Source organism: Lutra lutra, chromosome X, assembly GCF_902655055.1.
Source record: "Lutra lutra chromosome X, mLutLut1.2, whole genome shotgun sequence".
In the NCBI taxonomy this organism is placed as follows: domain Eukaryota; kingdom Metazoa; phylum Chordata; class Mammalia; order Carnivora; family Mustelidae; genus Lutra; species Lutra lutra.
The window spans coordinates 61,143,082-61,157,117 of record NC_062296.1 but is presented as its reverse complement, the minus strand read 5'-3'; the positions used below and the strand labels follow the sequence as shown (position 1 = coordinate 61,157,117).

General features: G+C 43.8%; 1 protein-coding gene across 1 annotated transcript in view; it reads right to left on the bottom strand.

Moving 5' to 3' along the window:
- Positions 1-7,585: 7,585 nt before the first annotated feature.
- Positions 7,586-14,036, bottom strand: part of MAOB (monoamine oxidase B) — a 98,268-nt gene continuing 91,817 nt past the window's right edge. The window contains 4 exon segments of the mRNA XM_047715219.1: positions 7,586-8,553; positions 10,043-10,068; positions 10,071-10,104; positions 10,687-10,798. Of these exon segments, the coding sequence (XP_047571175.1) occupies positions 8,401-8,553; positions 10,043-10,068; positions 10,071-10,104; positions 10,687-10,798 (325 nt within the window). The 3' untranslated portion in view covers positions 7,586-8,400.

Genomic DNA, 14,036 nt, shown 5'->3' with positions numbered 1-14,036 from the left:
AAAATCTTAAAAAAACTTACTCTCCTGGAGGCTCCAGCATACCCCCCAAGAACACGTCTTTTGTTCCATGAGCCAGAATCATGTAACATGGTGAGGCTTAAGTCATTCATTGACAAAGGAAACAGACGCCCCACCATTGGCTTAGACTAAACAGTACCCACATCTCGGGGCTGAGGGTGTGGCAGCAGAGCAGTAGGTGAATAACTGAGCAAAACCAAGACTCCTTTAGGAAGAGAGTGGAAGGATGCATATGGAGTAAGTCTAATACCCAACATTCTGCCCTAATCTGTGGCTCAAAAGACATGGCCATTGCCAATGGGAATGGCCTGTAAGTCTAGAACCCCTTCTGTGAGTGCGGTTCCTATACTGCTCTTTTCTACAGTGGGTTTCATCGCTTACCCTGTCCTTTGCTTCAGTGGTAACTTTGGCATTGGGCGCCTAAAATAAATGGGGCTCAAGGAGGTGGGGGTTGGCAGGGAGGCTCTTCTGTTACCTAAGGACACCATTTATTTCCTGATTTTAGCATGCCTAGCAGCTTTTAGAAAAAATGTGATTTTGAAAACAGTCTTGTCCTTGGAGTACTTCTAAAACATAGAGAGGCCTAGTCCGAAGGGCCAGCATCACTGTGAGCCATGGAATCTTGAAGGAGTTCTATTTATCTAAGCCTAGCCTTGACCAGGGGACTAGGGCCCAAGCATGTGGCAGCACTGGAGTTTAAGCAGAAGAAGAGGAGAAGAGCAGATAGAGGACAACACTAGGTCAGAGAAGAGGGATGGGTCATGGGGATGAGGGGCTTATGGCCCAAGCCACCTCTCACCCTCTTCCGAAACAGTGATTGGTCTTTTTCTCAGTGTCCCCCACCCCCCAATCCTCTACTATAACTCCAGGACTTTCTCCCTGCTTTTCTATAACCCAGGGAAGATTCTGGTATTGAAAAGCTCTTGACAGCAAGTTAGGGAAAAGAAAATATAATACAATGAAATGGCCTAGAGGGAAGGCAATTGGATATGTCAACGTCAAGTACGAAAACTCAGTGCCACTCAGCCTTTTGCCTTGCAGGAAAGTAAATATTCAAGGAGAATCAACTGGACTAGAATGCTTAAGGAAGAAATGGTTGGGGATTAGAGAGGTAAAGAAAGGTGAAAGAAGAAGTCAAAGGGATCATGGATGGGGGCCAGAGGCTGAAGGTCATTCTGCTGGACTGGTATATGATATATCAGTGACTCACTGCATGGTCTCAGCAGAAATGACAAGAGCAATCACATCAGAAAGGAGGAGCCCGGGGTTAGTGCAAGGTCTGATTAGATTAGTTATTTCCAATACAGGAGCTTGGCTTCTAGTGTCCATAGACCGAAATGTCATTAAGGTCACTCTCCAGGAGAATTTCCAGCTCAAATGAGTCTTCTCAGCACTTAAAAAACAAACTGGCAGGAAACAAACAGTAAGAGCAGTTTCACCACCACAGTACACCAGTTTGTCTACACAGTCCCCTAGAGTCCAGAACATTCTAGACTATTTTGTTTGGTTTACAAGGTTTAAATCTATTGGGTTTTCTGTTTTGTTTTTTAAAGATTTTATTTATTTATTTATTTACTTATTTATTTATTTGAGAGAGAGAGAGGAAGAGCATGAACGGGGGGGAGGGGCAGAGGGAGAAGCAGGCTCCCTGCTGAGCAGGGAGCCCGACGCAGGACTCAATCCCAGGACCCCAGGATCATGGCCTGAGACAAAGGCAGACGTTTCACTGATTGAGTCACCCAGGTGTCCCAGTTTAGTCTATTGTTGAAATGAGGACTTGTCCTTTTAGTTCTGGGCCTAGGCTAAGATGGAAATAAAGGGATCCTATCCTGACAGATTGTCCAGGAGACAAACGCCTAAAGGACCAAGGGCTAGGTAACTGAGGACAAGTGGAGTTGAAGTTTGGAAGAAAGCAGGTAGGAGGGAGGAATATTGGCAGAGTACACTCTGTTCCCATAGAAAATCAGCTCACTATGTCCTGGAACATCCATCATTGTTGAGATGTCTCAGTAGGTCAAGTGACACAGCAGCCACTCTAAAGTCACGTGTCAGGATCAGGCACCATTACACCTCATTCCTGTGGCTTAGGCTCCCCCGAAACCTGTGTCCTTTATCTTCACCAGTGCCACAGAAAGTCTTTGGGCCAGTCAATGCATGGGCCATTGAGCACTCACAGAGAGCCCTCTTTGACTCAGGAATCAGCCGTGATCCAGTCAGTCGTCATCAGGGTAGTAGATCACACAAGCAGGTGACCTGGTTGCAAGGATCCACCTCTGACCACTCTTTTTGAAAGGAGACCACAGGCATGGTAAGCACTGTGTTTCATAGACACCTTTCTTGCATGAGACCTTACCAGTCATGGGATTTACCCCAGCTGGGCAGTCTCGAAGGTCTCAAATTGGAATGTACTTGTATAACTAAAATACCCACAAGAATGTCACATAAACAGATTTATTCCCAAGATTCAGAAGTTCTTCCCAAAAAGCCACACTTCTCCTTTAATTTGCATATTGTCCCCTATATATAGGGCACCCTTTTTTTTTTTTTTAAAGATTTTATTTATTTATTTGACAGAGAGAGATCACAAGTAGATGGAGAGGCAGGCAGAGAGAGAGAGAGAGGGAAGCAGGCTCCCTGCTGAGCAGAGAGCCCGATGTGGGCCTCGATCCCAGGACCCTGAGATCATGACCTGAGCCGAAGGCAGCGGCTTAACCCACTGAGCCACCCAGGCGCCCATAGGGCACCCTTTTTTTAAAAAAAAGATTTTATTTTTTGAGAGAGAAAGCAAGCACAAACAGGCAGAGGAGCAGAGGATGAGGGAGAAGCAGGCTCCCTGCTGAGCAAGGAGTTCGATGGGACCCCAGGATCATGACCTGAGCTGAAGGCAGACACTTAACCAACTGAGCCATGCAGGAGCCTCTATAGGGCACCTCTTGGACACCACCACGTCCGTCCCCTCAGCCTGTCTTTTTACTCCCGCTGTTGCTATAGCAACCAGCAACCAGCTGCGCAAGTTACTAACAGCACAGTCAGCAGCCAATCTGATACACGGGCAATCCTGGAAGTGAAAGCAAGTTAAGCATTCTACGGAAAACTTTGGCCGGAAAACTTTGGCCAATGGGAGATGAATACTCCCTTAACTCCCTCAACTCCCTCTGTTGATCTAGTCTGAGATGAATTTCTTGTGGCTCCTCAGAGGCTCTCCAGGAGGACCGAGCCCCAGGAGCCCACAGCAATGGCCAATTCGATACTGCAACCCTGGGGACTGGCATTCCCTCCTTCCCTGTTTCGCTCTTCCTTGTCCCCCTTTGGCTCCCTGAGATCACTTCCTAGAGCGAATGATCTGCATCAAAGCCATTGCTTCAGGCTCTGCCTTTGGGGGAACCTTTGGGACCCAGCTAAAGACAATCATGCTTTCCAATAGAAAGATAGCCCTTCTTGATTCAAGTAGTTCCTATGATCCAGGAAATAGGTCTCACTCTTTATCGTGATGGATTTAATGCTTGGCTTTCAGTGGGTGACACTGTTCCCTTCTATTCCAAGTGTTGTTTTTTTTTTTAAAGATTTTATTTACTTGACAGAGAGAGAGAGAGAGAGAGATAGATCACAAGTAGGCAGAGAGGCAGGCAGAGGGAGAGGGGGAAGCAGAGTCCCCACTGAGCAGAGAGCCCAATGTAGGGCTCGATCCCGACCCTGAGATCATGACCTGAGCCAAAGGCAGAGGCTTAACCCACTGAGCCACCCAGGTGCCCGTATTCCAAGTGTTTTATAAGCACTTTCTTTTCACCCTGATATACCTAGATAGCTGAAAGGGAATGAAGGCAGAGCAGCTGTCCTGTGAGAAGGGCTCAGTTTTGGACCTTGACAGAAGGTTTATGAAGACACTTGCCCTTTCTCTACCCAACCTGCTACATTAAACTCTCCATGTAAAGCTTAGGTATGTGGTTCTTTCTAAAGCACCCCAGTAATTCTGCTATGCAACCCCCATTGAGAATCACTGCTTAGACTCCATTGACTCAAAAAGGAAACTGGATCCAAACATTATCAGTGCTACGCTGACTCACATACAGTCGAGAAGATAGTACTTTCACAATGAGTCTGAGAAAAAATGAAACTGAGCTCTCTGCAAAAGAAGGCACGGGAACATCCTCTTTACAAAGTGTAAGCAGGTGTAACCGGATGGTCAGAATTATAAATAGCAGAACTACAATGAAAATTACAGGAATCCATCTTGAGACACTATGGTGGCTTAGGCACCATAAGAGATACAAAGGCTGAAAAGATGAATAGAAAAACAGTCTCTGCTCTAAAGAATAGTTGATAAGAACACCAATACATGAAATGGGTGGTAAAGAAATTACAACTTTCTTTCTCTTCCACTGTTCATTTAAACCTGCACAGGGAGAGATGTTCCTCCCCTTCTTGCATTCAAACACTCTGGCAGTCTGTGACTCTACCAGTCACTCTTAAATTAGAGGCAGTCCTAAGGCTTAAGTCACAAACCAGTTTCAATTCAATAATTTGAATGTCCAATATTGTAGAACAACCAAATCTCTGAACTTGGTTTATTTATTTATTTTTTATTTATTTTGAGCTTGATTTAGAGTTTGATTTTCTTTTCTCTTCCAGTTAGGACCCATTTCAGGGCCTGTCATGCCAACTCACAGAAGCCTATGGCTAATGTTTCCTTTCCTTCTGTATACCTTGCTTAGCTTGCCCACTGTACATTCTGGGACTTCAGGGGTATGTGTGGAAAAGGATGAGGCAAGGGGGCTCAGTGAACGCTCCTACTTGACTGGCCCTCTTGTAAGATGGATTTATATGCTTTGGGACTGTCATGAGAACCAACTCTTGTGGGGACACTTGTGAGGTTTTATTTATTTTTATTTTATTTTATTTTTATTTATTTGACAGAGAGAGACACAGCGAGAGAGGGAACACAAGCAGGGGAAGTGGGAGAGGGAGAAGCAGCCTTCCCGTGGAGCAGGGAGCCCGATATGGGGCTCGATCCCACGACCCTGGGGTCATGACCTGAGCCGAAGGCAGACGCCCAATGACTGAGCCACCCAGGTGCCCCAGTTGTGGAGTTTTATTCAGATTCTCATGCTGGCCCTTTCTGACTTGGACTACCCCAACACAGGCAGTGCCTTCCTTGTGGTCAATTTCAATACCCATTCAGCTTCTATTTCTCGGCTGTCTCTGTGATGGTTGTCCCTTGCTCTCTGGTCAGAAACACCTAGAGCGGAGTCTAGGGCTTTAGATTCCTCAGGAGTATGTCAAGCTCTCAAAGGAAACAAACCCCTCTCACGAGGTTTGGGATGAGAAGATAGCACCCCTCTCCTTCCTTCTTGGGGTGCATTGGACTCGGAGCATAAAAGCTCCCTCCAGAGAGAGCCCTTCACTAATCTACCCCTTCATAAACCTCTCCCCACTCTTTTTACACCCTCAAAACTGGCAAGGAGTTTCAACAGAGAAGAAACTAGTTTTTAGGTCTTTCCTTGGAAGTTTCCCATTTTTTGTCCATCTTGGGATTTGCCTTGGTAACTGCACCTAATGTGGCTGGGAACCTCAGTGACATCACGCAGGTCAACAAGATGGCACAGTGGCCATACCATGGGGTACATGCCAGACACGAGGTCTGTGTACGGGGCATCTGGAGAACAAAGTATAAGGACCACATTGACCAAAAGGAGGATAAATGGTCCGGGAGATTCTTGGAACAAGTAACTCCTGATTTGATTCTTCCTTTTTGAAAGTTCAATAAATCTTTTCCCCCCAGTTATATTGAAATATAATTGACATGCAACACAACCCCTGCCTCTGGTAATCACAAGTATGATCTCTTTTTCTGAGTTTGGGTTTTGTTGTTTTGTTTTTAGATTCCACATGTAAGTGAGATCATATAGTATTTGTCTTTCTGTCTGATTTATTTCTCCTAGCATCGTGCTCTCAAGGTCCAGCCATGTCACAAATGTCAAGATTTCCTTTTATGCGGCTGGATAATATTCCATTTTATATATAAATGCCACAACTTCTTTATCCATTCAGCTGTCAATGGGCACTTGGGTAGTTTCCAATGCCTTGGCTATTGTCAATAATGCTGCAGTGAACATGGCGGATGCAGAGATCTCTTCAACATGGTGTTCTCATTCTCTTTGGATATATTCCCAGTAGTGGATTGCTGGATCAGAAGACAGTTGTACTTTTAATTTTTTGAGGACCCGCCATACTGTTCTCCATAGTGGCTGCACCATTTTACATTCCCACCAAAGATGCACAGTTTCCCTTTCCTCCATATCCTCACCAGCATACGTGAGCGGGTAGTGGCAGGGTGGGGGGAGGTAGAGGGAGAGAGTCTCTAGCAGATTCCACACTCAGTGCAGAGCCTGATGTGGGGCTCCATTCCATGCCCTTGAGATCATGATCTAGGCTGGAATCAAGAGCTGGACACTTAACCAATCGAGGCATCCAGGCATCCCATCTCTTGTCTTTTTGATGGTAAGTCATTCTAACAGACATGAGGTGGTATCTCACTGTGGTTTTGATTTGCATTCCCCTGTTTGACTCTTTCTTAATGGATGTGTTGGGAGTTAATAATGTGACAAATTTGGGGGTAAATGTTTTTGAAGGGAAACATGCTCAAGAAGACATCTCTATCCCAAGTACATTAATTTTGAGATTCAAAAAATCACACTGTTTACATACAAAGTCTTAGTGGGTTCTTTTTTTTTTTTTTTAAAGATTTTATTTATTTGACAGAGAGACATTGAGAAAGGGATCACAAACAGGGGGAGTGGGAGAGGGAGAAGTAGGCTTTCTGCTGAGCAGGGACCCCCATGTGGGGCTCGATCCCAGGACCCTGGGATCATGAACTGAGCCGAAGGCAGACACTTAACGACTGAGCTGCCCAGGTGCCCCATAGTCTCAGTGGGTTCTTTAACTTCCTCATTTAGTCTCTAAAGTTCTTATAAATTCACGAATGTAAATGTCACTGTAAAATCAGCAAATCTATGCTATTATTGGTTAATCATGGAGATTTCTCACACTGCATTTATGCTAATAATAATAAATTCCATTTCTAAAGGAGAGTAGGAAAATGGTCATTTATGGATTTAAAATCTATTCTGATAAAAAGTGACCTTGGGAGTTGAGAGGTATGAATACTTTGAAATGATAGCATTTAAAAAGTCGTTTAAATAGGATTTAATGGACTGTGAAACTGTAGTTTTAAATTAATGAGTGTACCTAGTAAAGCTTTGCACTGATAAAGAATATGAAAGGGTAACTGAAATATTATAATTATCTTAATAGTTAACAGATCTTATTAATATGTCAATTACTTTGACAGGTCTTTTGAGAGGGGTGAAAGGAAGGAGTGCTGTCTTTTAGCATTCTTATTTTATCATTATAAATCATTTACCAAGTGCTCACACACACATCATCATCTGGGCTTCAAGGAAATTTTGACCAAAGGGTTTAAAGCCACAATTATATGCCTAATACTGGGTCTTGATTTGATCTGTCAAAACCCTGAAAGTCATTACCCAAAAAGAAAAGACAACAGACATCTGGTCAATCGAGTTTATTTTAATTGCACAAATACATACTGAACTTTGTATCCAGACATAATGGGAGGATACAAAAGGAAGAAAAAGCAAGATTCCTATCCTCAAAGAAACTGAAATCAGCTGAAGACACACTGCACAAGACAGTAATACTTTAAAGATGTATACTGAGTAGCACTGAGGAGCACCTAACAACTTAGTATGGCATAAACCCACACAAAGGGACACCATCGATGACCATGGCAGGGAGTGGAAGAGGGTGACTGGGGCATACACCCTGGGGGGGATGGGAGAAGCAATGGACTTGTGTTCTAGTCCCCTAGATACAGGTGGCTTATTGTGAAACTTGGGCGATTTAAGTTCCAACTCTCCTGGCCTTGGCTTGATCAACACTACAAAAGAAAGTGAAGACTAGATATTCTCTAAGGCCCAGCTATAACAATACAGGATTCGAAGGACAAGTGCAGAGAATTTGGACAAAAAGGATGTTACACCTAAGAGAAAGGACCAGCACAAAGCCACAGAGATGGGGAAAAAACTAGTTTTTTGTGCATGGGCAAGGTGCATCGTGGCACAGTGAGGATTTTAAGAAGCCTGTTTAACTACTAGAAAGATTCTGAGCGCAGTAAACTTGGAAATGGGCAAGAAAGAGCATGAAGCCAGGTAAGGGACTATATGCAGGGGTCAACTGGAAATGGACATACCGTGTTTCTTATGGTCAGAAGTCTGACTTATCTTCACGCTCCCCACGTCATTCTACAGTCTTTACATCTTTTTGGAACCTCATTACAACCCCTGCCCCCAACCCACACACTGGTTAGACCCGCACCAGTAGACCCCTTTTGTGGGCCAGGAAGCCAAGGGCGGTTGCTGAAAAGATGGCGGTCAACCCAATGAGCCTCAGCAGGCCTGGCACGGAGGGCAAATGTCTCTCCAAGAAGGTCGTGGTGATGGGCTGCGCAGGGACGTCCTGGGTTCAGAGAACATTTGGTGTCAGTACAGGGCTTACTCACTTTGCTTCAGAAATTCTTTGTTTCCTCCAGTTCTTTGAACATGACCCACTCCTGCCCACCTCTACGCCAGGAAATACAATGTTCCTGCTGCTCATGGCACTTGTCCCCATTCCCCACTAGGCCCTTTACTTGGCTAATTCGGACTCATCCTTCAAGTCTTACTTTACAGGCTCCTGGCGGAGCCTTTTCTGTGACCCCAGGCTAAAATGGCCTCCACTTTTTACACCTTGACAAGTCTGCTCCATGACATTTATACTTTCTGGTTATCATCTATTTTCCCCACATGTTGTTGCTCCGTGAAAGCACTGCTCTACCCTTAGCATGGTAGCTGATGCCAAGTCAGTACACGATAAATATTTGTTGAGTTGAATGGATCTGTGGTCCACTCAGCCCCCAGTCCCATCTTTGACAAAAGCACTGAAGCAATGACTCGGACGGGCATGGCTATTTTTTTGGACTTCACACTGATCAAGGAATAACTTTGACCTTTTTGACCCTTGTCCTCTGCAGTGCATTTCACTCTATCCTCTGTGTCCTTCCTTCCAGTCAGGAAAACTTCCTGGGGTTTTATTACAAAAATGACAGTGCATATATTGAAAATACTTTTCTAATCTACATCTGCTCTTTTTCATTCCACTCCTTGGTCCCTAGACAGTGGATGCTGACTTATTTTCCTTTTATTTCCTACCCACTGTTAAGAGATTTATTCAGGAGGCATTTATTGAGTTCTTAATATGTTCAAGAACTCTCTGACCAAAAGAAATTATATTTTTTCCTAATAATCTGCAATGGATGTGGCAGGCTATAAGTTTATCAATTTCTTTTAAATCTCTCATCTACCCAGCTCATGGTATCTTTTTAAATTCTTCCCTTTTTTGGCGGGGGGGGGGGAGCGGGTAGAGAGAGAGGGATAAAGAGAATCTTAAGCAGACTCCATACCCAGCATGAGCTCCACCCAGGGCTCGATCTCACAATCCTGAGATCTTTTTTTTTTTATCAAAAATTTTAATGAAATTAAGTTAAATTAAAATATAGATTGATTAAAAACAATTTTGGTAGTTTCCATGAATTTTGAGAAGACCCCTCTTACTCCTTTAATACATATATACAAAAATCTATAAACAATTTGGGGAGTTCGTGGATCCCTTCAGTTTTCTTTTTAATGTACTTTTTATTTTTAAAATTTTTAAAATTTTTTTTAATGTCTTAATTTTATCTTATTTTTTTCAGGGTTCCAAGATTCATCTTCACCTGAGCCAAAATCAAGAGTCAGAGGCTCAACTGACTGAGCCACCCAAGCACCCCTTTATATAAGGTATCTTTTCAAACACGCATGGGTTAAATCACTTAGGGAAAGGTATATGACCATTATAAGTGGTTCTTTTGGTAAATAATTGCTTTTAGAGAAAAGGGATTTAAAAATTCATGAAATAAAAAATAACCTACCAGTGACTCTGGTTCTGACTGCCAGATTCATCCTCAGGGATCTTCCCCATGGCATGCAGGATCTGAAAAGAGGATTTTGGTGAGTAACAGAGCTGACACCATCTTTCTGCTGCTAATCTCCTCTTTAAATAAAAGACTAACTGATTGTCTCTCAGGATATCCATCCAAAACACCAGGGTAAACGCCAACATAGTTCATTCAATCTTTGAAAGGCTCTGAAAGGCCTTTCAGCTATGACATAAGAAGCCCCAACCATGGGGCTCACCATAGATTTGAGTAGTTATGAACATGCCTCGATAGGAATGAGACATAGGGATTGTTAGGAAATATATAAATGAATTCTGAGTCATCATAAAAAACATTTTGGGTTCTATAACATTAGTCCTGGGTGATTTCTCAAGTATAACCATCAGGATCTTTTGCCCCATGGGATCTTTTCACTTTGGGCGATGTGATCGATATTTTCATTATTACTTTTGGGTTAAGGTGTTCATTGCACTTGAGGATACTGTTAAAATGGTGTTTCATGGGTCTTCAGATGGAGGTCACTGGGGAATTGGCCTCCAGGATCTCAGACATCTTTGACCTGCTTATAAGACCCATGCATTACCTCCTTTCCCACAGTCCATGACCCAAGGCCCTACCTCCCGGGCTGCTCTCTCCCCAGCCTCCACGGCCCCCTCCATGTAACCACTCCAGTGCGTGGCTGTCTCAGTGCCAGCGAAATAAATCTTGCCCACAGGCTGTCGCAGAACCCTTGAAACAAAAGCGAAGAGGTAAAAGTGGTCAGTCTCAGAGAGACAGAGAAGAGCCCTCCCACAAAGACCAAATCCGGATGGTTTCCTCTGATACTAAGCATTGGGAGTTCATGGGCAATTCTGGGATGACGTTCACAGGTGCCTCCAGCTACTGCATGATCCTTGTCACAGACAAGGAGTAAAAGCTGAAGGCTGCTCCTGCACTAAGAGCCTACAGGTATAGGGGATGATGTCAATGGAGTATGTATTTGCTTCACCTACATGAAATGAGGGACTATTAGGGCCCAATCCTTTTATGGCTCACCAGGTCCAAGCAAGGTGACACCTGCCTCAGTTCCCTACTTGTTGGGGAGTCCACCAATGGACTTGGCAAATCAATTCCTCTCATTAAGCTCTGGATTCCCCATCACTTAGAGGACACAGAACAATGATTTTAAGGACTTCTCCATCAGTGACAGGTAACAAATCTGTGAGCCTGACTATGGCCATAAACTACCACTCACTAGGGTCGTCTGGGTGGCTCAGTCAGTTAAGCATCTGACTCTTGGTTTTGGCTCAGGTCATGATCTCAGGGTCATGAGATCGAGCCCTGCACTGGGCTCTGCACTCAGCAGGGAGTTTTCTTGTCTCCCTCTCCCTCTGCCCCCTCCCCCTGTTCACTCTCTCTCTCTCTCTCTCACTATATCTTGAAAACAAAAAAACAAACAAAAAAACCCTGCGACTCACTGAGAGCTTACTGCTACCTGTGTTAAGAGTTTTACCGCTTAAATAACAGTTAAGATTTATTGGGTGCCAAGCCCTCTTCAAAGTGCATTAATCCTCACCACAGCCTTAAGATTAAGTGTTAAGATTATCCCCATTTTGCAGATGAGAATACTAAGTTACACGGACTGTGACACTGTGATACACTACCAAGAGCACCCCCCACTTCAGGAATGAAGGATTTATTCCCAGATGCTGGGAATGCTGCCAGAAGATGTCTTCGGATGTCAATCCTCTCCAGGGATTGGCTCTGCTGAAGAGAACTGCATCACCTCAAGCTCATGCTTCTTCCAGAACCAGGAGCATTCAATGACTAAGCACCATGGGGCGATAAGGACTCCTTTCCCCCTGCGCTCCAACTTGAAACAACTCTTAAGGCACATCCTAGCTCTAGAGCTTCCTATGGGCTCAGCTCAGGCCTTCACCGCAGTACAACTTCTCCCTCTGCCCACTCTTGCTTCCTTCCTCTCACTTCTGCAAGTACTGACCTCAAGGGCTGTCTCGAGAATATATCCTGTATGTGAATCTGTGTTTCAGAGTCTGCCTCCTGGGGAATCTAATCAGCAACAAAGACAGTCATTCACTCTAGGTCATGGCTAGTAAGGCTCTAGGTTATGGCTAGTTGGTGGCAGAGCTGATATCTGAACCCAGGCCATTTGACTCCAGCCCCCACAGTCTTTTTTTATTTTAAGTTTTACTTATTTATCTGAGAGAGAGAGTACAGGGGCAGAGGGATAGAATCCTCAAGCAGACTCCCAGCTGAGTGCAGAACCCCACATGGGGCTTGACCCCATAACCCATGAGATCATGACCTGAGCCAAAACCAAGAGTTGGATGCTTAACTGACTGTGCCACCCAGGGACCCTGAGCACCCACAGTCTTAGTCACCTAGTTATATCTCCTCCCTCTATTGAATTATTTAACCTTTTTAAAGAGTTCCATGACATACCTACTATTATCATTATCCCATTTTACACATGAGAAATAGGCTTGAAGAAATAATGCACTAACTTGCCAAGAGTCACAAGTGCTAGAAAATAGCAGACCTAGTATTGGAACTAGGTCTACCAGATGTCAAGGTCTCTGGTGTCAGTTTTTTTTTCCCCCTCTGTGCTTTGCCTTGTGTATCATCAACACTAGTTAGCAAAAAGAGGCCATATGCTATACAAAGGGACAGAACTTGGCTTCTAAGAAGGGTGCTTTGTTGTTACCCTGACAAAAATACCATAAGGGACATGGACACTGTTGCCCTGTCATTATTCATCCTATCTCAGGTTTCCTTTATATCAAGGAAGGGATGTGGCTGTCCAGAGTGGACACCCAAGCTCTATCCTGGTCAACACTGTACACCATCAAACCTTTTATTAGAAAACCAAATGGGTTTTCTTGAATTGGTGGGTTTTCCTTCACTGTTCCTCGCTGAAGCCATTAAGAATAAAAAAGGGGTAGAGAGTAGAAGAGAAGATATTATAGAATATTAAATGCTGCCAGTAATACATGGAATAATCTGGAACGATCCACAGCCAGAAAGGCCTGGAGATCCTAAAGGTACTCAGGAAGGATTCCCTGCAAGAGAAGGTGAATTCCTTTTTTCCAAGTTCATTAAACAATGTTGCTTTTTACACAGGAGGAAAACAGCCTGCTTTAATGTCAAGGTCTCTGTTTTTATCCTCTATACTTTGCCTCGTGTATCATCATCAACATTATACATGTTCACTTTTTTCTTGTTTTTTAGTAAGATTTTATTTATTTATTTAGAGCTCATGAGTGAGGGAAGGGGCAGAGAGAGAGGGAGAGAGAGAATTTCAAGCAGACTCTGCACCCAGCACGAAGTCTTATGTGGGGCTTGATCTCATGACCTGAGCCAACATGAAGATTTGGCGCTTAACTCCTTGAGCCACAGAGGTCCCCGTGCATGTTCACTTTTTTCAAATCGAGGGAACAAACAACAAATTGGAAACCTCTGGAAGGCCTGGCCAAATCCTAGAATTAAATATTAGATGACAGAATAAAAGCTTAGAGAACTAGTCATGCAAACAATTGGAATGTAAAAACTAAGAATTAATTTCAAACAAAGAGATATTTTTCCTCTATTTGTTCTGTGCGAATCTTCCCTTGTGGTGGCGGGGCGGGGGGGGGGGTGGTTGTGGAGTGGAATCCAGCAGCTAGAGAAGCAAAAATCCCTGTCTCTGCCTCTTAAAAAAAAAAAAATAAATTCCTGTCTCTTCTTTTGCAGGTGAGTGAGCAGACAGTATATATTCACAAAAAGGGATTATTTCCACGTATATTTCTCATGGCTTGGTGGAGTAAAATATTTTCCTTACATGTTTTTATTGCTTCCTCACTACAATTCCTTTTTCTGTCTACCCTTTAGAAATGCAAACCGAGTGTTTTCTGTCTACTTCCAGGGCCATGAAGAGCTCACTCACAGCACTACCTCAAATGTCATGAACCTGATGGGTCACGGGAAGCCC